A 25,478-nucleotide genomic window follows, 5' to 3' on the forward strand; every position below is an offset into this window, starting at 1 on the left:
ACCATAGCTGGATTGGTTGGCAAGTATTATAAATCTGATCAAGCAACCAGTGAAAAAACGAGACTTGGATTTGCTAGAGTAATGATTGAACTGAATGTGGGTTAGAAATGCCCTAAGCAAGTGAAATTCCTTGATGAGTCAGATACAATTGTTTCAATAAAAATTGAGTATGAATGGCGTCCAGATATATGTCTTAAATGCAAGGGAATTCGCCTCACTGGGGATCAACGCAGGAAGACTGATTTGGCAGCCAAAAAGAAACCTGTTACTAAGCAAGTGTGGAAGCCAATTGCACCTACTACTAATAAGACTATTGATACTACTGCTACTAATATGACTGTACTGTGATGCGGTGCCAATAGCCGAGACGATTCTTGAAAGCTGTGCGGCAAAGCTACGATAGTCCGCGATGGTTGTGATCCGAGACTACTCGTGTTAAGCCAGCCACTGTGACTCAAGGGGAACCTGATAGTGCTGGTGAGCTGAAGACTGCAGGCAAAACATATTTGCAGGCTCTAGATGGATCCGTGACCTCTAAATGTGGGATTGGTATAGGCACTCTTTTTCCAAACACCCCAATAAATAATTTGGGGTTTTGGAATATTAAAGGTCTCAATAGTGTACATAAACAGAGAGAAGTAAAATGGTTTATTCACAATAAAGGAGCTGGCTTGTTTGGCTTGCTAGAAACCAAAATCAATAATAATAATAATGTTTTTAATATTGCTAATAATATGTTGGATGGCGGGAGTGTAACCACCAACTGTCAGTATCATAAAGAAGGTAGGGTGTGGAAACTTTGGCAGCCAAGTCTCTTTGATGTGCAGATATTACAATATGATGCACAGTTTATCCATACCAAGGTTCATTCTAGAGTCAATCAGCAGGACTTCTAACTGACCATGATTTATGCATTCAATGAAGGTAGTGACAGACTTGGCCTTTGGCATAAGTTAGAGATAATCAATCTCCACTGTGTTGGACCCTGGGCTCTAGCTGGGGATTTTAACACTGTTCTGAGTCCTGATGAGAGGGTGGGAGGTAATACTAAACAGGATGATATGGATGACTTTATCAGATGTATGGGAAGTTGTGGCATGACTGATATTCCTTCCACTGGTGCTTTGTTTACATGGAATAATAAGCAAGACCCTACTACCAGGATTTATAGCAGACTGGATAGATTTCTGGTTAATCAAGCCTGGCTCGATATCTTTCCTGATATGGTAGCTCATTTCTATCATGAAGGTCTTTTTGATCATTGTCCTTGCATAGTTAGTAATGTTAAGATTGGTACTGTCAAAATGGCCAGTTTTAAATACTTCAATATGTGGGGGCAAGCACCTGGTTTCAATGATAGAGTGAGAGAAGCTTGGGGCAAGCAGTATGATGGGTACAAGATGTTTAGTGTTGTGAAGAGATTGAAAGGTCTAAAACCTGTGCTCAAAAAACTGAACATGGAATGCTATTCTTTATATAGAGTAAAATATTAATGCAGAAAGGAGATTAGAGCAGCTACAGAAGGATATTGTCCAGGATATCTCTAATCCTGTGCTCATTGACCAGGAACTGAATGCTATTGCTGAGTTGAAGGTCCTGACTAAGGCACGAAATAGTTTCCTTCAGCAAAAAGCTAAGCTTCAGTGGTTGGAGGAAGGAGACCAAAACACTACATACTTCCATGGAGCAATTAAGAAAAGGCATATGAGAAATAAGGTTATACAAATTGAGGATCAACATGGGGAACTATGTACTGAGAGTAACAGCATTCAGAAGGATTTCCTTGACTACTACAAGAACTTATTGGGCAGTAGGAATCCTACTGAGAGCATCAGATCTGCTATTCTGAATCAGGGACCATGCGGTACTCAGGAGCAAGCAGCTTTCCTTATGCTCCCTGTCACAAATGAAGAAATCAAAGGTATCTTCTTTAGCACTCCTAGTGACAAATCCCCAGGCCCAGATGGGTATACTAGTGGTTTCTTCAAAGATACTTGGGATGTTGTTGGTCCTGATGTTTGTGAAGCAATTAAAGACTTCTTCTCAACTGGCAAACTCCTGACTCAGGTCAATGCCACAAACATCACCCTCATACCCAAATGTGAGAGACCTACATCTGTCAAACATTTCAGACTTGTTGCAACATGATCTACAAGGTTATCTCAAAATTGCTCTACAACAGACTATCTGTGATTTTGCTTGACATTGTTCATGAGAATCAAGGTGCATTTATTAAAGGAAGATCCATTCTGGAGAATATCTTGATTTGTCAAGACATTGTGAAATTATATAATAGAGCAGCTGTGTCTCCTAGATGCTTGTTCAAAATTGATCTCCAAAAAGCCTATGACACAGTGGAATGGGATTTTGTGGAAAATCTTCTCTTGGGTCTGAAGTTCCCTGCTATATTCTGTGAGCAAGTGATGACATGCATTAGGACTACATCATTCACTTTATCTCTAAATGGTAGTAATTTTGGTTATTTCAAGGGTAAAAAAGGTTTTAGACAAGGGGACCCTATCTCCCCCTTGATCTTCACTCTTTGTATGGACTACCTAACAAGAACCATCAAATATGCTACCAATAAATGGCCCTTCCAATACCATCCCCTTTGTAAAGAACTTAACCTTAACCATCTGATGTTTGCAGATGATCTTCTGTTGTTCTGCAAAGGAAATGCTCAGTCTGTGATATTATTGCTCAGAGCTTTCTCAACATTCTCCAAAGCTTCAGGTTTGTCTATGAACAATTCAAAATCTGAGGTATACTTTAATGAAATGGAAGCAACTTTGAAGGAGGATATTAAACAAGTGACTGGATTTGCTGAGGGACAGATGCCTTTCAGGTATTTGGGTGTTCCAATCCAACCTACCAGGCTCACTAAAAAGGAATGTAATATACTTGCTGAGAAAATGGTTAATAGGATAAGGAGTCTTGGAGCAAAAAAACTCTCCTATGCTGGTAGACTCACTCTTATTAACTCTGTCCTCAACTCACTATATTCCTACTGGTCCATCATTTTCATTCTACCCAAGAGTGTCATCAGAAGGATAGAGGCTATATGTAGGAATTACTTGTGGGATGGGAGTGCTGAGTTTCACAGGGTGCCTCTGGTAGGGTGGGATACTGTCACTTTACCAAAGATTGAGGGTGGGCTTGGCATCAAGAAAGCTGAAGTCTGGAATGTTGCTATTGTTGCTAAGTTGGTTGATTGGATTTACTCTAAGGCTAACAGATTATGGATACGTTGGATTAATCAGGTTTACATAAAATAGCATGACTGGCATTCTTACAGTCCTCATGCAGATGCTGCTTCGACCTCGAAGAGCATTTGCAAGGTTAAGAAGCTGATAAAAGATGCTTATACTGATGGGCAGTGGCAACCTGATCTGAAAGGATATACTGTTAGGAGTGGATATGATAAAGAGAAAAAGGATGAGAGAGAAAGTAGTGAGAGAAAGTTCTTCTAATTTCTGAAAGATTTGCTTACTTCTGACGCAAGATGGCTCGAACTAAGAAATCTAATAAAAATCCTTTAATCAATTCAGTACAAAAAAAAAAAAAAAAAACTAGTGATGATCTTAGTTTTTGATCATTGAATAAGGGGAAAACCCCAGTTCGTCATCTCAAATTTTCATCGTTGGACTTAGAGTCTGACCTTGAATCGATTATGGAGGATGAAGCTGATACTGTGGAGGAACCAGAAGCGGAAATTTCATCTGAGCCAAGTCAACCCTTGCTTCAATTTTCAAAGGAGGATGTTGCGGGTGAGATTTCTTAGTGGTCATCGTCCATTTACTGCTACGTCTTAGGTGCTAATCCTCCTAGCAATGTTATCATTGGTTTTGTTAAGAGAGTTTGGCAAGCTAATGGGGTTGACAAGATCTCATTCTTGCCAAATAGAATTTTCTTAGTGCGTTTTAAGACGATGGCACAACAGCAGATGGTACTTAACAATAGGCATCTAATTTTTGATAATAAACCTGTTATTATCAATGAATGGAAGCCTGATGTTGAATTGGTGAAATATGATGTGTCGAAGATACCTATCTGGATGAAAATTTATGGACTAGACATAAAATTCTGGGGGTTAGACTGTTTGAGGAAGCTTGGTGGTTGTGTTGGCCAATTCATCAAATGTGATGATGCAACCTCGAATAAGGCTTTTTTGGGGTATGCTCGTGTTATGATTGAGGTGAAAATTGGTCAACAGTTTCCTACTGAGCTGCCTTTTATGGATGAGAATGGGAAGCCTCAATGTGTACGGCTTGCTTATGATTGGCTGCCAACAACATGTACTGGTTGTAAAGGAATGGGACACACTGTGGATGTTTGTAGGAAGGGGGAACCTAAAGCTAGGGTGAAGAAGGTTTGGGTTCCTAAGAATCCTCAAGCCCCTATTAGGAAGAACCCAGTACTGTAGAAGAATCAGCTGAAGACACAGCCTGAGATTCAGTCAGTTGTTCCTCCTATACCTGCTGGTGGCCTTGTTACACCAATTATTGGGAATAAGATTCCAGTGGTGGAGGTCTCCTTTCCAAGGAGACTTATTACCAGAATAATGAAAGGGGATAATGGTGGGAAGAAAGTCTTTACTCCTGGAGGGTTGTCGTTTATGGAGTCTTTGACTCATTCATTACAAAAGAGTAGGACTAAATTGATTGATAAAATTATGGTTGAAAGGGGAGAGAGTAGTCACTCTCAGACTGATAATGGGTAGTTGTGGTTTTTGGAATATTAGAGGGATGAATAGTAGTAAGAAATAGGATGAAATAAAATGGTTTCTTAATCAGAATAAAATAGGTTTATTTGGGCTTTTGGAGACTAAGATTAAGAATAAAAACTAGGGTAAAATTAAGAGTAACCTTTGTGATAATTGATCTTTATAGACTAATAACAATTGTCATAAGGGTGGTAGAGTATGGCTTATCTGGGATCCTACAATGTTCTCTGTAGATGTTAGAGATATTACTGATCAGTGCATTCATGCTGCAATCAGGGATAGACTTAGGAAAAAGAACTTTTGTATCACAATGGTGTATGGTTTTAATAAGCAAGCTGAGAGAGAGAGTTTGTGGCATAGTCTGAGGAAGTATTATGGAACTACTAAAGAGGCATGGGTGGTCTGTGGTGACTTTAACACTATTCTGGACACCAATGAGAGGATAGGAGGGTCTTCTGTCACTCTGGCTGAAATGACTCCATTTCTGCAGGTAGTCCAGGATTGTGAACTGTATGAAATATCAGCATGTGGCTCTTATTATATATGGAATAATAAGCATGAGGAGGGTGATAAGATCTATAGTAGAATTGATAGGGTGCTCATAAATGAAGAGTGGCTACAGGTTTTTGGTACTAGTTTTGCTACTTACCTACCTGAGGGCCTCTTTGATCACTGCCCTTGTGTGATACAATTTGAGGAGAATACAGTACTTAGGAAAAACTCCTTTAAATACTATAATATGTAGTCACAGGCCAGTAATTTTGAGGAAACTGTCACTGCTGGTTGGAATATAACTGTGCAGGGGAGTAAAATGTTTAAGGTTGTCCAAAAATTGAAGGGGCTTAAACAGAAGCTGAAAGAACTCAATAAGGAGCAATTCAGTGATATTGAAAACTTAACTCATATCACTGAACTCTCTTTGAAGCATTTTCAAGAAAGCCTGAGATCTGATCCTCTTAATACGACTCTTTGTGATGCTGAAAGAGAATGTGCAAAAGAATTGAAGTTTTTGATCAAGGCAAGTAATACCTATTTGTGTAAAAAAGCTAAACTGCAGTGGCTTGACATGGGAGATGATAACACTCATTATTTCCATTCAAGTATCAAAAGAAGAAGAGCATGAAATAGAGTGTACCAAATAAAGGATATGAACAACAATCTTTGCAGCACCTATACTGACATCAAAAAAGCCTTTGAAGATTATTATCAACATCTTTTGGGTACTTCTCAGGAAGTACAGTCAGTTAATGGAAAGGTGATTAGAAATAGTAGGTGCTTAAATGAAAGACATAATGCTATCCTGCTAGCACCTATTAGTGATGAAGAAGTGAAAGTAGCTATGTTTGGTATCCCTGGTAACAAGTCCCCTGGACCAGACGGGTATAGTAGTCAGTTCTTCAAAGACAGTTGGCATATTCTTGGGAAAGAGATCACTGAAGCCATAAAAGATGTGTTTAATTCTGGTAAATTACTTAAACAGTGTAATAATACTATTATTACTCTTGTCCCAAAGGTTGATATCCCTGAGACAGTTATGCAATTTAGACCAATTGCGTGCTGCAATACAGTGTATAAGTGCTTATCTAAAGTCATTTGTAGCAGACTGAAGAAGATCCTCCCTGATATTATCAGTCCTTTTCAGAGTGCCTTTGTGGCAGGACGTGATATTGTTGGAAATATCTTAATATGTCAAGATTTAATCCAACTTTATAAAAGAAAGACCTGCTCACTTAGGATCCTGATGAAATTAGACCTCCAAAAAGCATATGACTCGGTGGAGTGGTCCTTTGTGCATGAAATGTTGATCAAGGTTGGCTTTCCTGAGCAAATGGTGAAGCTAATCATGGAATGCATCTCCTCTCCTTCATATTCTATTTCTCTGAATGGTGAAACGTTTGGGTTTTTCAAAGGTAAGAGAGGATTTAGACAAGGTGATCCCCTGTCTCCTCTTCTTTTTACCTTGTGCCTGGAGTATTTGAGCAGAGTGTTGATGGAGGTGCAACAACATGACCATTTTAGATTCCATCCTTTATGTAAACGAATAAGGTTAACTCAACTTTGTTTTGCTGATGATTTAATATTATTCTGCAAGGGGGAAAGGAGATCTATTGAGCTTATGTTCAATGCTTGTGAACACTTCTCTAAAGTTTCTGGGTTGACAATTAACTGTTGGAAAATGTGTCCTCAACAATAGCGCGATCACATGATTTAATATCATAATTAAATCTCATATTAAGAATACGTTAGGGATGATTTATTATATAATCAACTGATAATCATTAATCGGTAATGATTGGCTGACTAGAGTTTGACATTACTGTCGTATGACGGTGGTGGTCAGTTGATCCCTTAAGGTCACACCTAAAGGACAACTCCCTTAATGGATAAATTGATTAATTGTATTACGATACAAGGTAATCAATTCCTTAAAATTGAACAATTTACTTGTGAGAGAGAATATTGATATCTTATTGTAATGGGATTAAATAAGATTTTTTTAGTAATAAAAATGCTTTATTACTAAAATTGTTTATTGTTTAAGAAACGATAGAGATAAGAATGAATGGTTAATTATAATTACAAGATATTGTGAATTATAATTAAATGACCCATTTTATTTATTAGATCAAGTATCACTAGTCAATTTGTTGTGTGTAATTTAATTAATTTGTAAAATGATATTTATGTGATAAATATGCATTAAATTAATTAATAACATGTAAAATACAATATGTGATATATTGTGAGACAAATGACAAATTGACAAAATAAAATGGTAGTCTATTTTATGATATATGGACCGAATGGAGGGAGTATTAGGGGTGTGAGGATGACATTATTTTATGAGATAAATAAAACATCATCATAGCTAGTATACTAGCCTACACACCTAATGCATTGTGAAGACAAAAAGGAAAAGGCAAAGATGCCCTTTTGGCCTCTTCCTACCCGGCCTCACCTCCTCTTATGAGGACTTTTGTTCTCATTTTTACCTTACCAATTCATTCATATTCTCCAACATGCAAACTTTCACATACTCTCTCAATCTTTCTAAAACAAGTTTTTAGATATACAAACATTTGTTCATCCATTCTAATATCACAACAAGATTACTAGTGTAGTAATAATAATAATAATATTAGAATCATTTTAAGGATACTAGTTTATTAATCTAGTTAATTAATATACTAGTTTAAGGGATAAGTCTTGGGTGCAATCTAAGGAGGATCTCTACTTTGGGATTTTGGAGGATCATCCATCATATTGAGCTCAAGAACAAATGAAGGAAGGTGACCTTACTTGTGCCCTATATTTCGAACCATCTCACAATGTAAGGGACATTAATTTTCTTATAAATCTCTTATTTTGTTATGCATGCACTAGATCTTAAGAACAACTAATTAAGAAGTTAATTAGTTTACTATTAGGAGGAGTCTAATAATAGGTATATGAACCTAACAAGTGGTATCAGAGCATAGGATGTTGCATGCATAATCGGTTATTGTTTTTCCGAGTTAAAATGTTAACATATAAAACTAAAAATTTGTGCTTTATAAGAATAAGCCACGAAATCATTATGCATGTTATATATTCTGGTCCTAAAATGTTTTTAGGTTATTTTTATGATTTATGGAAATTTATTGCTCATTTTAATGATTTTTAGTGATTTTATTACATTTTTATGAGTAAAATGAACTTTTATTCACTAAAATAAGTTAACTTTCACTACTGGTTGTGGTATTTTAGTATGACCTCACATGAATATTTTATGTATTGCATGTAAAATATCGTATTAATGTGATTAATATTTCATGATTTATGAATTTTTAGTGTAAAAATGGCATAAATAGAGGTTAAAATGACTAAAAATGGTTAAACTTATTCTCTGACCTTGAAAATTTTATATGACCTTACATGCATATTTTACAAGTAGTGTGTAAAATCTCGTATTAATTGTATTAATATTGCATGATTTATGATTTTTATGAGATAAAAATGGATTAAGAGAGATAAAATGGTTAAAAATAGTTGAATTTCGAATTGGGCCATGAAACTTTAATATATTGTCACATGCATAATTTACAGAGTGTATGTAAATTTTGAGATTAAATGATCTCATTTACCATGATTTATAAATTTTTAGTGTAAAAATGGCATAAATAGTGACTATTTTAGCATAAATTGCTAAACAATTTGGATGGCATGAGAAAATTATTTTAGGTTGAATAAATATCCCACTAATCAGATCTAAGGTTGTAAAATTTATTGGATTAATTTTTTGGATAATTTAGATGTTTTATGAGATAAAACCGATAAAATGCAACTATATTTTCTTAAAAATTAATTCAAAAATTTTAACCATGATTTTTGACATTATGAGTGTCATGTAATTATTCTGGAATGTTCAAAAATTTAAAATTCAAATTTTGAAATTGTTGTAATTTAATTTGGATTTATTTCATAAAAGTTATGATTTTAAGGTCAAAAAATGAGAATAAAACTTAAATCAAGTTGAATTATTGTCAAAAATTGAGTGATGACTAATTTTGAGTCCTATGAGTGTTAGGATAATTAACGTTCGCTTAGATGTGATTTAGTTGTTAATTTGTGATTTTAAGAAGTTATTATCACACATTTCCATAAAACCGGGTTATATATACGATATAAGTTAAATAGGGCGATTTGGCACTTAATTTGGCATGATAGGTACATATTATAATGATGCATATTTCAATTGTTGAATGTCTTTTATTTATATAATTTTGAATTATGTAATTTTATCTTAGTATGGCCTTAGTTTTAATCAATATTACCCGTAATGAAAGGGAATATTGATTCGGTTAAAATTTAGTGTGATCTCGTATCACTTTTATTTTTACTAGTTTTTCATTTTACAAATGTATAATAGGAATAATTTTGTATTTTTATTATTATTTGTAATTATGGAGTATCTTCAAAGACGGTGCCATTCGGAAATGTGATCCGACGAAGACGGAGTTCTTGGGAGGCGTGCCACTTGAAGATTCAAGGGACCAAAGGAGTTGGTTTCCGAATATGTAATAGATTATTTGATTTTCTAATTTTAGGAAGGCCATACTAGGAATTTATTAATTATTGCTTTGCATTTCTTTTAATATGTTACATGCATTGCCAAATCGCGATAAACAACAACATGCATATCACATCGAGTCATCGCCGTGTCAATTACAATTATCGTAGTTCACTGCTTTAGTTCACTTAAAATGTGATAGATAATAAATTGACAAGACCTCTCGCTTTTAATAATTGAGAATTAGCCGTACCAAATAGTAGAAACCATGAATCCCAATTTCATAAGGAAGTAGATTCGGCTCACCGGGGTACTAAACTTGTTACGTTGGCTAAGTGGGTAATAAAATGTTATTACATCGAAATTTGGATTGAGCTCAACGGAAGTATTCGTGACCGTAGTCGCATGTGTTCCGGGCTAAAGATGAAAATTAGAGTAATTTTTATCGACCGAGAGTTCTAGAAGTAGAATCGATTAAGAGGTTAATCCACCGAGTTATATTAATAAGGGATGACTCGGCTCACCGTACCCGTATTAATATGAATTTGGATCTCGGAATCATTTATAATAGTTGGTTAGAGGTCACTATATAAATGTTATAACTTGTTTAAAATGTTTACAAGTACTGTCAAAACGATAGATGTTCATTAATTCCTTCACTTCCTATTTTGTAGTCAAAATCGTTTTATCAATCGCAATGGCAACTCCAATCACGTCCGCAACCACTAGTTCCAACACACTCACCAATGTGTCATGGCTCCGATCCTTCATGGATCGATGTAAGTTAGTAAATAATGGGTCAAATTTCGCCGATTGGGATGCGCAACTTCGCTTGGCCGCGAAGGGTGACGATAAGCTTCGTTACCTTACCGAGGCATCTCCCGCCGAACCTAATGCTAGGTCCACCGCTGCCGCTAGGCAAGGCTATGAGGTTTACCAAAAGGAGTCGGTCGCGATCAAAAATGTGTTGATCTTTGCAATGGAGGCCGAACTCCAAAGAAGTGCTATAAAGATTAGCACCGCTCATGAGATCTACATGAAACTTGTGAACATGTTTTCACGAGCTCCTAGGGTCATACAATATGAGGCAGCTTCCGCATTCTTTGATCTCAATATTAAGGAGGGCCAAAAAGTTAGCCCTCATGTGCTCAAGTTAATGGAGCATGTTTAGACCTTAAAAATTCATAAGGTGAAGATTCCCGAGGAACACGTAATTGATCGAATTCTTCATTCCCTTAACAAAATCAAGGCATATGTTCAATTCCGGGGGAATTTTAATATGCAAGACAAGAAAGTTTCCCTTGATGAGTTGCACAAAATGCTTGTGCAAGCCGAAAGGGATATGGGGCTAAGGTTTAGCTCCACCAACGATGTGCTCAATGTCAATCATAAGAGCAAGGGAACTTTCAAGAAAAGTGGGAACAAGGGAAAGAAGCGAACTCCCAACAGGAACAAAGCTAAAGCTTGTGAAGCTAGTTCCTCCAAGCCCAAGTACAGTGCCTCATCCGGGGACAAGTGCCACTAATATTATGGTGTTGGGCATTGGAAGAGAAACTGTTCCAAATACCTTGGCGACATCAAAGCTGGAAAGGTTATTCCAGTAGGTATATGACTATCCCTATCTTTTATGTTTCGATCTCAACTTTGGTATGTTGATACAAGTTGTGATGATTACCCTTTTTATTGTAAATAGGGCCTCCTAGCAAGGACAAAGCCAAGGAGAAGCAAGCTTAGAGGATCATGTGGGAAGCTAGAGGTAGCCGACCGTGGTGATGGGTCAATGGAAGCTTGGCTTTAATTTGCTTTGTCTTTAATTTCATAATGTATTTTGAGACTTTTAGAACTATTTTGATTTCCTTGTGTGACTTGGAAATTTGTTTGTATCCTTTAAACACGGGTTGTATTTTGGATATTGGTAACTTGGTTTGCAACCTAAGTCACTTGCTTTACCGTACCGTTTGTTCTAAGATTTTCATCATACACTACTTGCATCATGAAACATAAGATTATCGACTTAAATTGATCAAATAGACAAATATGATGATTGGATCATTATAAGTCCATAAGCTATGAATTTGATTCTCCTTATGCCATTGTTACTTAAAGTAACAACTCACTTATATAAGATCAATTATAAATTTTTGATGAGCTATTGAACTCATACATTAGGGAATTTGCGATACCATAACGGACACATTATTCTAAACGGATGTTCAACCAGGAGATACCTAAAATAGAGAGTCTATTTAACAAATGACATGGATAAGACTCGCATATCACATGAATCAAGCTGCCGTGATAGGGATGGCCTTTTGAAAGCTAATGCATAGTCTAGAAAAACTCCTAATACTCCACCATATATATGTTTGTAACTCACAAAGCTATCTCTCAAGAAGATAGATGTATTTCTGAGAGATAGAGTGGGAGTAGATTGGATCGTCACAAACATGTCTTATAGTGTTACTTTGTGAAAGAAATGGAAACATAGTCTATAAAGATAGAGTGGGAGTATAGTTCAGTGGGAGTTTAGCGCACATGTCTCATTGGTTAAAATATTGCTTTGTGAAAGTGATAGTATTATGACCTTGTTACATATGAGCCATAGCATTACAATCCGAAAATTGCTACTCAAGAGAAGATTTAATTTAATGCGAGGGTCCCTTTAAGGTAAATAGAGCTTTAGAGTACTTAAATGCATAGATTGACATGAAGATGTTGATCAAGATAAATTATGTTAAGAATCGCCACATTTCATTTTTGATGAAGGATGGAAAATGATATTAAAAATACGCTTTTCTAAAATGGGAATTTAGAAAAGGATGTGTTTGGAACACAAAACCTTAGATAAAGATCTAAGAATCCTAACATATTATGCGTAGCTTTCTTAAGTGATCCTAGAATGGTCTTAAGCAAGCATTAAAGGATTATATTTTTTCGTTCATGTGGTGATTGAGAATGGTCTCATTCACATGATTGAAGAATCATGATTATACATGAAGTTAAGTGGGAGCTAGAATTGTTTTTCCATGTCTTATATGTTGATGACATATTACTTATTGAGAATAATGTACCAATGTTCTCTTCTGTGAAAGATTTATTGGGAGACTTGGAAAGGGATGCAAAGTATTCTAGATTTTGAATCTATGAGAGAGAATATTGGCATAGAATTGAGAGTCTTATAAGGATAAGATCTTTCGTATCTGTTGTACATCAACAAGCTTGAATAGGCTATTCATGTTGATGGAAGTGGAATTACTATGATGGAGTCATAGTCATTCACTGAACCTATTAAGTTGTTGATCACATGAAATCGATTAATAATGTTTCCGCCATTAGAACGATCATGTATGCCAACAGACGCACGTGCTGTGATAAACCATATGCTAGGAGCATAATGTGTCAATAACAAGTTAATTCATAATATGGTCTAGTGAAAGCCTTAAAGAACAATTGAAGACTTGTTCATATGTTTGGATGATAAACTGAGTTAGGTGTTGAAGGGTTGCACAAATTTTAGGTTCCAAACTTAAAGGGATTTGTTGTAATCCTAAGATGTCTTATTGAATAAGGAGTAAGAGACTAAAAAGGTGTTTTAGTTTCCCGCATTGCAAATACTACAAAAGGAATCTAAGTAAATTGTGATAGAATGGTCAACGTAGGGATTAAGGGTGAATTCCTCTACAAATGACTTTATCACAAGTTATGAGATAACAATGGGAGCATCTTTCAAGTTAAAGAGACCAAGCCTAGTAAGAAGACTAGACAAATACTTAGAGATAAGTTCAAGTTATTAGAAAAAACATTGAATAGATGGAAATAGTAATTGATAAACTTGGAATATATGGATATAGGGTATATCCAATTGCCAAGCTTTTATTGCATTTTAAACTAGTGTTAATGAAACACTATAGATTATAAGATATGAAGTAGTAATAGTGTATTGGCTATTCATATATGATAATCGCATTTATCGTTTGAGTTTTATTAAACTCACCCGTTACCTTGTTATATCCAAATGGGTTGTAGAGACAAATTAAACCTCATTAAAGTGAACTGGATTGACATGGTATTCGCCCCTAGTTACTTATATGAGGTGACGTCTTGAAGTGACTAGAGTGTGATGCGATTGATGGCAATTTTAAGTGCCATAGAGTCATATGGGATGACTAGTCGATCACATAGGCAGACTGTATGGGACACTCTGTCGGGCAGTGACCGCTTATAGAGTTCTGGTAATTCATAAAGCCTGGTCGTGGCAAGAGCTACTATAGTATTCATATGAGTCAATTCTTTTGACTAGAGACTATTCGCCCAAGTTGGCACAAATTTTATATTAGCTTTGATTTATACTCTACGACTGTCGTAAATGAGGTCAAATGGGTATATTTTGGGTTATGATGAACTATGGCTAAACAAAGGGAATAGTGCGATAGGAATTGTCCACCCCTTGTCAGGGTTGTTTGAAATCTCAAGGCCACTCGAGGAGTAGTTAACTGGAAATGCGTGGCCACGCTCGGAAGGTATCTATGGTAGATAATTCCGGTCAGACAGTTACTCTCCAGATCGAGGAAACCACTCAAGATATGATCAAGTGTAAGTACGACCTGCAAGACACCTTGCATTGAGTGGGAGATTGTAATAGGACAAGAGAATTGGTGACGCACACTTGTCTCGGACAAGTGGGAGATTGTTGGAAAATGTGTCCTCAACAATAGTGCGATCACATGATTTAATATCATAATTAAATCTCATATTAAGAATACGTGAGGGATGATTTATTATATAATCAACTGATCATCATTAATCGGTAATGATTGGCTGACTAGAGTTTGACATTACTGTCGTATGACGGTGGTGGTCAGTTGATCCCTTAAGGTCACACCTAAAGGACAACTCCCTTAATGGATAAATTGATTAATTGTATGACGATACAAGGTAATCAGTTCCTTAAAATTGAACAAATTACTTGTGAGAGAGAATATTGATATTTTATTGTAATGGGATTAAATAAGATTTATTTTAGTAATAAAAATGCTTTATTACTAAAATTGTTTATTGTTTAAGAAACGATAGACATAAGAATGAATGGTTAATTATAATTACAAGATATTGTGAATTATAATTAAATGACCCATTTTATTTATGTGATCAAGTATCACTAGTCAATTTGTTGTATGTAATTTAATTAATTTGTAAAATGATATTTATGTGATAAATATGCATTAAATTAATTAATAACATGTAAAATACAATATGTGACATATTGTGTGACAAATGACAAAATGACAAAATAAAATGGTAGTCCATTTTATGATATATGGACCGAATGGAGGGAGTATTAGGGGTGTGAGGATGACATTATTTTATGAGATAAATAAAATATCATCATAGCTAGTATACTAGCTTACACACCTAATGCATTGTGAAGACAAAAAGAAAAAGGCAAAGATGCCCTTTTGGCCTCTTCTTACCCGGCCTCACCTCCTCTCATGAGGACTTTTGTTCTCATTTTTATCTTACCAATTCATTCATATTCTCCTACATGCAAACATTCACACACTCTCTCAATCTTTCTAAAACAAGTTTTTAGATATACAAGCATTTGTTCACCCATTCTAATATCACAACAAGATTACTAGTGTAGTAATAGTAATAAAATTAGAATCATTTTAAGGATACTAGTTTATTAATCTAGTTAATTAATATACTAGTTTAAGGGATAAGTCTTGGGTGCAATCTAAGGAGGATCTCTAGTTTGGGATTTTGGAGGATCACCCATCATATTGAGCTCAAGAACAAGTGAAGGAAGGTGACCTTACCTGTACCTTATATATCGAACCATCTCATAATGTAAGGGACATTGTTTTTCTTATAAATCTCTTATTTTGTTATGCATGCACTAGATTTTAAGAACAAATAATTAAGAAGTTAATTAGTTCACTATTAGAGGAGTCTAATAATAAGTATATGAACCTAACAATAACAAAACCAAGTCCAGTTTTTACTGTAATGGGGTGGATGACATGCTCATAAACAGTGTTGAACTGGCTACAGGAATGAATAGAGGCAAGGTTCCTTTCAAGTATTTGGGAGTTAATGTTTCCTCTAAGAGATTATCAGTGCTTTATTGTGCTTTTTTAGTTGAGAAGGTGGTTGATAGGATTCGTGGGATGGGCTCTAGACACCTCTCTTATGATGGCCGGATAGTTTTAATAAAGTCTGTATTTAGTACTCTGCACAATTACTGGGCAAGAATATTTATTCTTCCTCGAACAGTCCTCAAGCAGATTGAGGCAGTGTGCAGAGACTATCTATATCATGGTAAAGATATCAAAAGTAGCCCAGCTCTAGTGGCTTGGGAGAAAATTTGTAGACCTAAGAGGCAAGGTGGAATGGGCTTCAAAGATCTAGTAACATGGAACACTGCTGCTTTAGGAAAGTATGTCTGGTGGGTGGAGAAGAAAGCTGACCACCTGTGGGTGAAGTGGGTGCACTCTATTTACATCAAAGGGAAGGATTGGAAAGATTATAAACCTACCAATAGCATGAGTTGGGCATAGAGGAAAATATGTCAGGTGAAGGAAATTCTTAAGGATTTAATGTATGGCAATTGGAGACAAGGAAATGTTCACTATACTATCAGGGCTGGTTATTCATGGCTGAGGCCTGAGGTTGCATATGTGGATTGTCATCCTTGGATTCTTAATAGATGGTTGATGCCAAAACAATGCTTTATCGGCTGGCTCATCATTCAGCAGAGGCTAAGGATCGTCTGATAAAAATGCGACTTACTTCTTAGAATTTATGTTACATATGTGGCCTGCATCCTGAAGACCAAAATCACCTCTTTCTCAGTTGTGATTATAGTATAAAATGCTGCAGGTTATTGGCGGATTGGTGCAATGTACAGCTGCCTACATAGAATTGTATCCAATGGTGGCTGCACACTCGTTTCAGATCTGCATGTATGAAGAAAGTGATATGGATCATCTTGGCTGGCCTGCTATACCATATATGGTTATGCAGGAACAGATGTTATGTTGAAGGTGTTCTCTTGTGTCCGGAGAAACTTGTAGACCAGGTTAAGCTTGATGTTCGAAATAGGTTAAGTTTGATTACGTTGAAAAGTAAGAATATGAATGTAATAGATTGGGTCATGAAACTTAGAGCCTAAGGGATTACTTAAAAGTACATTCCTAGGTTCGAATTGGATGTATGGACTTTGTTATCTTATATGAAAGCTTACATTTTCCCCAAAAAAGAAGTGGATATGATTGGCTGAGATCGCATCAAATCAAACCATGGTGGTACAACACAGTCTGGAATAGCTGGAATGTACCTAAACATGCCATCATCACTTGGCTAATCATGCATAATGGGATGAATACTCGAGAGAAGTTATAAAGGTTTGGCTGTTGCAACTCTGATGTCTACTGTATATGTGAGAATGCAACTGAAACACAGCCACATCTTTTTTTTAGTGTGATTACAGCAAAGCTGATGTATCCCTCATACAAGATTGGTGTGGTGCCTTTATCTCGTTGTCTGGTGTCATGACTGATGGTTATGGCAATGGTGGTGGCAAACTGAAACAACAAGTCTATGCTATTACCTTGAATGCTTGTACCTATCATATCTGTGCTCAAAGGAACTCAGCCAGGATTAATGGCATACTGATGGTCCCTTCTTTGGTGGTTCAGAAGATCATAGAAGTGGTGAGGCAAAGCATCAAGTTCAAATGTAATGCAAAACTGAGTAGACGTGAGGAAGACTGGCTTGACAGGTTGGGAATTAGATTGTAAGGTTGGTCCTTATGGGATTCGAACCTGACATAGTTTGGTTTCTATGTTTTTTTGAAAGTTAGATAACTTGTAATATGGTTTTTTGATATATATATATATGTATATATATATATATATATATATATATATATATATATATATATATATATATATATATATATATATATATATATATATATATATATATATATATATACACATCTCACATTTCACCAAAAAAAAAAAGATGACGAAGACTCGCAAATATTGAAATATAAGGGATTTAGGTCAAATTAAAGCGTTATAATTAAAAAAGAATTATTAAAAAATGATTTATTTACTGACATGACAAAGAAAACAAAGAAAATAGAAAATTGCAGAAGGTCTAGGAAGAAGACAAAGAGCAGGAGCAGCGGCAGCCTCTGGAAGAGGCGCAGTAAGTGTTGCGACCCTTCGAAGAGGCGCAACTACTGTTGCATTTCTTCTCGACGTCAGACCTCCACTGTTTTATAAAAACAGTTTTAAAAGATTGATTCTAAGGCGGTTTTCGAACGTGCTCTTGATATAAACCTTACATTAGATGATACAAAATAAAAAGTACAATAAATAAATAGGATTTACACCCTCGGACTTACATGTTTCACAAAACGAGATTGACTAAAGTTATCGTTTTAGTGATTGCTCGACTCGAATATGCGTGGAAAGTGCCCTTGTTAAGGGATTTAGATTAATTGATTAGGTTGATTAAAGTGGAATTGGTCAAATTGGTCGGTCTATGCAACGTGACTGGGACTCAGAATGATCTGAGCTTACGTGGTCGATTGATCAAGCACGTAGGCGTCGAAAGCAATAGCGTGGTCTAGAATGCAAAGAGAGAGAAAGAAGGGGCGGAACACTCGCGTGCCAAATATGGAGACCGAAGGCCTCTATTTATACTAAACCTATGGAGGAGTTTAGGAATGACATGGATACGGAAACAAATCACGGAAGTATTTTGGAAAGCGTGGAAAGAGGGTTGGGGAAGAGGCGCAGCTGCCATTGCGACCTTTGGAAGAGGCGCAGCACCTGCTGCGTCATTTCCCCAGAGGTTTCCTCCTCAGCAAGAAAGATTTCCGCATTTTTTTATGGAATTTCGGTAGATATTCACTTCCTTATTCCGTGAAACACAATATGCGCAAGATATTTCCTTAAGATATTAAATTTAATTAGGAATAAGTATCCAGAGAATTCTAGAACAATCCAGAATATTCCGACTTGGCATTTAAACGGTTTTTAGAAAATGAAGCGGTTTTTGACCCGGGCTCCAAATGAACTCTAAATACTGTCAAAACCACCGTATCGGCGCTTAGATGATGATCATGAGGTTGACTCGAGTGTTTGAGCTATCACTTGTCGATGAACTTATGAACTATCATAAATCGCTCCGCATATCAAATATGCGGCCCAATCATCACTGGGTGGTTGGCGGGAGGTGTAGAAATGAGGTATCTACAGAGCCCCTACTTTGACTGAGGCTTGGACAAGGCGAAAGTCAAAGTATAGCCATCAAGGCAATCGAAGATTACAACATGACGATTATGGCGACGCGAGGCGGCTCACGGGGCCTGAACCAAGGACCTGTCGTCGGGAACATTTTAGAGTCTGTCGACTATCGGGGAGGGTCGTTTAAAGTCCATTAGACTACGTAAGGAAGCTCGCCAGCCATAAGAAGAAACCATACCTGAGACGTTAACGGCGCGCCCTTGGTACCATGGGGAAGAATCATAAAGGTCGACAACGATGCGTCCTTAGCATCGCTGAGGAAAAAAGAAAATAAAGGTTCGACACGCCCTTTGCATTGCTCAGTAAAAAATAAGGTATCTGATCGACAACGGCGCATCCTTAGCAATGCTGAGGAGAAAATAAAGGTGTCAGATCGACAGCGCCGCGTCCTTAGCACCGTTGAGGAGAAAAAAAAGGTATCTGATCGATAACGACGCGTCCTTAGCACAGCTGAGGAGAAAATAAAGGTGTCAGATCGACAACGGCGCGTCCTTAGCACCGCTAAGGAGAAAATAAGGTATCAAATCGATAACGCCGCGTCCTTAGCACCGCTGAGGAGAAAAGGTATCTGATCGACAACGGCGCGTCCTTAGCACCGCTGAGGATAAAATCAACGACGCGTCCTTAGCATCGCTGAGGAGAAAATCAAGGTTTCAGATCGACAACGGTGCATCCTTAGCACCGCTGAGGAGAAAATCAACGACGCGTCCTTAGCATCGCTGAGTAAATAAAATCCGCTCGGGTAGTCACAAGCGAAATTCTGATAAAGAGGAGAAGCCCATGAACTGTATTTGGTGACCATGAATTCTCGTGGGGAACAAATGTCATGGTTGTCTGTAGTCTTTTGCGGAGAAAATACCGATTCAGACGAAGAGAACACCCAAAAAGGAGCCATATGCTAGGGAAGAGGCGCATGAAGCTCGGGCCCATAAATAACGAACTTATAACGAATTTCAACGAATTTTGAGGAAACTTGTTGAGGAAAAGGCACAGCAAACGCTGCGACCTTTGGAAAAGGCGCAGCAAGTGCTGCGTCCTTTCCCGAGCTCGTCCCTGTTTGGGTAAAAACCCGACTTAAGTCGTGTTTCGTTTTTATTCCAAAACACAAACATTTCGCTTTCTTCACAAAACTCAACCATATTCCAACCAAATTCCGTCAAAACTTGATCAAAACTCACCATAGACAGTGACTAATCAAGGTATGTGTCTTGTACTTGCTTTAATTTGCATTTGAGCTTGATTCTTGGGTCGAAAATTAGGGTTTATACACCCATTTATTTCGAAAATTTGGGGCTTTCGTCCCAAATGGATTTGTCTCATGAAATTGACATTAGAAATGAGTAATTGGCCGTGTTAGGAACACAACCAGGTATCCCTTTCGAATTTTCGTCAAGTATTAAGGATTTGGGGGCGAAATGTGACGGTCTCTCTACTAAACCATAAAACCCTTCGAACATGGCTCTATACCAGCCCATTTTTGATGAAACTTGATGTTCTGGAACCCTTGAGTAATGGGTAAACTTGCTATCATGTCAGATTTTCAATTTGTGACAGCTCCTCCGGGACACTTTTGTATGGCATAATTGTTATTGTAGCGAAATGCTGCCGAATTTTCGACTCAAACCCGCAACTAGGCTCGAACTTAGACTCATCTTCGCTTAACCTTCTACACGAGTGATCGGGTTTAGAAAACCTGGCCAAAGATGGCTAGAAATGTCGTCTTTAACGTTTGAAAACGCTTTAAAGTGCTTGGAAATGTGCTTAACATTACTTTATTTGCTTTGATTTGCAGAGGATATTCCTTCTACCTCGGGGAGAGACCTCATGGACACTGACGTTGAGCCTTCTACCATCCTGGAGATGGAGGAGGATATGAAGGAGGAGGCCATATAGAGGGCCAATGTGGGACGAGGCGGCCATCAGCTCGCAGGAGCGCCTGAGTGGGCCGAGAAATGGTATGGGCGACATCTCATTTGGGCGGCATAGAGCCAATTGTCGTACAGGATAGAAAGGAGTATGGTAAGCCTTCAACTCATCATTCCTTTATTCACTTATTTACTTCTTACATATTCCTTATTCGTTTATTTGCGCTTTTCTATGCTTAAGAAAACTTTTCTTTTGAATTGACATAGGACGCTGGGAACATGAGGTCCTTTTCTGGTTGCACGACAATGATGGACGCCTTCGGGAAGCTGTCGGAGGAGGAGAAGGCTATTATCGAGCAGGGAGCTTTTGGTGCCTTGGTGCGAGGCTGGAGGGAGATCAAGGAGAGGAAGATTCGGGCTAATCTCAGCCTATTTCGGGCCTTTCTTGATCGGTTTTGGGACACGACCTCGACTTTCCTTATGCCTTTTGGAGAGATCGGGGTCACTTTGGAGGACTACGGCATGATCTCAGGTATGTCGTGCGGAGAGGAGCCGGTGGTGTGGCCGATGATGGCCATGAGAGTCCACTCGGCAAAGGCGAAGAGTGTGATCGGTTGGAACCTGGCTACGAGTACGGCCGAGGTACCTGGTTTGGTGCCGAGTACCTACGTTAGGGACTACTTCGGCGGCAGGGTCCCGGCGAGAGTGAGGATGGATGGACGCATGGTGCCTCCACCACTGAAGAGTCTATCCAAGTCGAAATACTCGAGGGGGGTGAATTGGGGTATTTAAAAACTTATGCCCACTTTTTATTTTATATCTTAATTAATTACTTAAAGTTTATTGATTAAACTTTAACTAATTAACTAAACGATTATAAACGTAATGAAATGAACGATAAAGAAAATTGCAAGGACACACGATATTTTAAGTGGTTCAGCTTCACACGTCGAAGCCTACGTCCACTATTCTCGATTAATAATTTTAGTACCTTTCTCCGGATTACAAAATTATCAACCCACTCGTATAACTAACTCTAGCTATAACTCAATTTGAATACCACTAGATATTCGGTTTTGACTATCTTAAGTTACTAAGAAAGCACTTGATTGTTCTTTAGGTGTTCACACAATTGAACGAGTAGAAACAATATGAAGTACTATTAACTTATAACGTAACCTTAAGAATTAATTCGCAAATTAAAGAGAACGACTTTTCGTAAAAGATTTTCAAATGAAAAACAAATAAAATACTCGGTTAGAATTTACACTCAATTTGTTTGCAAGGAATTTTTATATTTCGAAAAGCTTAAAGTTGAAAAGTATTTTAAAAGAATGAATAAGTGCTTGTATTTATAGTAGAGAGGAGATCTAGATTTCTTTCCAAAACCCTATATGTGTCGTGTGGATTAATGGGCAAGAAAGAGATTTATTCTGTTTATTTAATCCAATAATATCTGGGCAAAAGATATAGAACAAATATAAGGAGATAAAATATCACTAACAAATATTTATCTAAGATCTTTACCTAAACCCTAGATATCCGTGGATCTCGTGTGAAGTAGAGAGCAAGAAAGCAATCTAATATTCCTATATTTAATCCAACCATATCTTAGAAGATAGGAAAGAATAAATCAAATAATATAAAGAGATAGAATATCTCTAACAAATATTATCCTTGAGATTTACTCAATCTTATTCTTCTATCTTTACAACAATAATACCCTGAAAGATAGAAATGAATAAATCTTAATAATATAAAAGATATAACAAATATCTAATCAAATATTATCCACTAAGATTTATTCCAAACCGTAACTTGTACAAGGAGTATTCGAACAAGGAGGAAAAACGGCTCATAGGCCGGCCACCCAACTCGAAACCCCAGGTAAGATATTAGTGATGCGTGTCATTTATATGATGTTTTATACCTCATTTTACACGCATTTCAAAGCTCAATTGTGTAGTTTTATGCTTCTATTTGCCCCGTTTCGTCTACTTTCGTATTTTTATGTAATATTGCAGATTTATGCAAAATTGAGTAGATATTGAGCTAAATCCGTCCCCGAGTGCATTGCATTGCATTTGATATGGAGTAGAGACTCGAGAAATGAACTTGGTGCGTGTTTCGAAGCCTAAAAGATAACTTTATGGAGAATTAGAAGCGAACTACCAGCTATGTTGGTCGATCGACTACCCCATATGGTCGATCCACCAATGCACGATCCCCAGAAGCTTCTATTCAGCAATGACCAGTCGATCGACCAGCCCCAATGGTCGATCGACCAAGCCGCTACTCTGACGCAAACAAAAAGATCGAAAATAAGGAAGCCCAATGTGTATTAGGTTTTGCGAATAATGTTACGTTATAATCCTATATAACGTAACCTGACATTAAGCATTAGATATTCAGTTTTCATCAGTGTTAGATCAGTCAATTTATTAGTGTTCTTTAGTTTATAAATATTTCTATCAATAAAAGTTACGTTGGCATTCGGTTTGTTGGAATATCTGTCCTCCGACAATAATGCGATCACAACTGTTGATCATAATGATCACATGTTTAAGTCTCATTTTAAAGAATACATTTGGGAAGTATTTTTACTGTCAACTGGTCCACACATATCGGTAATGATTGGCTGACTAGAGTTTGACATTACTGTCATGCGACGGTGGTGATCAGTTGATCCCTTAGGTCATACCTAAAGGATAATACTCTTAATTGATCATGTAATTAATCGTATAACGTTACGAGTTAATTAAATTACTTGAAAATTGACGGACGATTTTGGGAAGTAAAATTTACATATCTCATTATAATCTGATTAAATAAGATTCGGTCTAAGTGATCGAATTGTTTTATTACTTGGATGAAATTATTGTTTAAGGAAACAATTGCAATTGAATGAATAAATTATTATAAATAAAAGATGTTTTGATTTATAATTGGGAAAATATTTTGGTACAAGTAATTATGAATTACTAAGTCAATTTGTATATGACGTATTTTTATTAATACGTTGATTTTTAATATGTTAAAAATACATAACAATTTTATGTGACATATGACATGTGACAAATTGACAAATTGACAAAAATAAAATGGAGTCCATTTTATCTATTTGGACCGAAATAATAGGGTAGTATTAGCAATATATTATGTTAATTGAGTTAGTGGAAAACATGATCATGGTTGCCTAATACTAGCCATGCAAGCCTACTTGTTCTTGTGAAGGCAACCGTATGCATGTATTGGCTTCTTCTTTTTCCCCCTCTTTCACCCAGTTTTGAGAAGAAAACCACCTTGGTTTTTCTTCTTATTTTTACCAAATATACACTATGATATTTACTAGTGCATATTCATTCATTCATCAAAAAAATATTTTAGAGAGATAAAATATTTCTTCCTTCTCCTCCCTCTCTTAACCGGTTTTCATAGAGAGACCAAATTTTTGGGTCAATTTTTATACAAAATTAATATTGTTCTAGTAATAATAGTATTAATTTTATTAAGAGTATATCTTGGGTATTATTCCTTGGGAGGGATTCTATACTTGGATCCTTGTTCATCCATTTAAGGAGAGCTCAAGAACAAGAGAGTAGGAGAACTCTCTTGTGCCCTTTGATTCGAAAATCAATGTAAGAATGAAGATTTCTTCCTTGTTTTGTTTATTGTTTGCATGCATAAGATCACTATTTAATTTTATGACTAAATTAAATTAAAACATATATGAATATGTTGAGTAAAGAGATCTAAATTTCTAACAAGCGGTATTAAGAGCCTTGGTTGTTTGCATGCAAATCGGTTATAGTTTTTCCGAGTTATACGATTAACATATAAAACTTGTAAATTTGTGTTATTATGATATATCACGAAATAATTTATGCATGTTAAATTTTATGGTCCTAAAATGTTTTTAGGATATTTTGGTTAATTTATGGATTTTTATTGTTCATCTTATATAACAATGGCATTAAAAATATGATTTTATGATTAAAATATCATTTTCGGACTAAAATTAGCTAAATTTCGAATTTTCCAGTGATTTTTGGATATGTTATCACATATATTATTTTGAGATGACCTGTAAATTTTCATAACTTTTGGAGTTTTTATGCTGGAAATATGGATTTTTCATGTTTAAAATCGGATTTAGATGAAAAATAGGTTAATATGAGATAAATTTCGAATCTGGACATAGAAATTTAGTATGTAGTCACATGCAATTTTACAAGATGTGTGTAAAATAATGGGCTATATTGAAGTCTTTATGCATGATTTATGGATTTTTGATGAAAAATAGCATAAATAGTGACTTAATTAGTAAATAATTGCTAAAACATACTCCATGACTAAGGAAAAACGTCACATGTTGCATTTTATTATCTTTTTCAGATCTAAAATTGAAAAGTTGATGAATATAATTTTTCTCATGTTTTTATGATTTTTATTGATAAATCCGATAAACCGCAACATAGTTTTTCCGATAATTTTACGAAATTTTAACCTAAGTTTTT

General features: G+C 36.3%; 1 protein-coding gene across 1 annotated transcript; it reads left to right on the forward strand.

Moving 5' to 3' along the window:
• The first annotated feature begins 3,670 nt into the window (after nt 1–3,670).
• LOC141601278 (uncharacterized) lies at nt 3,671–17,575 on the forward strand. The gene is made up of 10 exons (XM_074421546.1): nt 3,671–3,767; nt 3,813–4,414; nt 4,890–5,429; nt 5,526–5,741; nt 5,955–6,633; nt 15,828–16,261; nt 16,349–16,543; nt 16,656–16,738; nt 16,800–16,877; nt 17,266–17,575. Exons 1-10 carry the CDS (start codon nt 3,671–3,673, stop codon nt 17,573–17,575), a joined length of 3,234 nt encoding a protein of 1,077 aa, XP_074277647.1.
• Nucleotides 17,576–25,478: the final 7,903 nt, after the last annotated feature.

The sequence above is a fragment of the Silene latifolia genome, chromosome 9, assembly GCF_048544455.1.
Source record: "Silene latifolia isolate original U9 population chromosome 9, ASM4854445v1, whole genome shotgun sequence".
NCBI classification, from domain to species: Eukaryota; Viridiplantae; Streptophyta; class Magnoliopsida; order Caryophyllales; family Caryophyllaceae; genus Silene; species Silene latifolia.

Excerpts from the sequence above, each read along its gene's own strand:
- LOC141601278 (XM_074421546.1), top strand. The coding sequence starts at position 3,671 with ATGGAGGATGAAGCTGATACTGTGGAGGAACCAGAAGCGGAAATTTCA. Across the intron at positions 6,634-15,827 it reads AACGTTTGGGTTTTTCAAAG|GAATGAATAGAGGCAAGGTT; the intron begins GTAAGAGAGGAT and ends AACTGGCTACAG. Across the intron at positions 16,544-16,655 it reads TTCAGCAGAGGCTAAGGATC|GTTATTGGCGGATTGGTGCA; the intron begins GTCTGATAAAAA and ends AAAATGCTGCAG.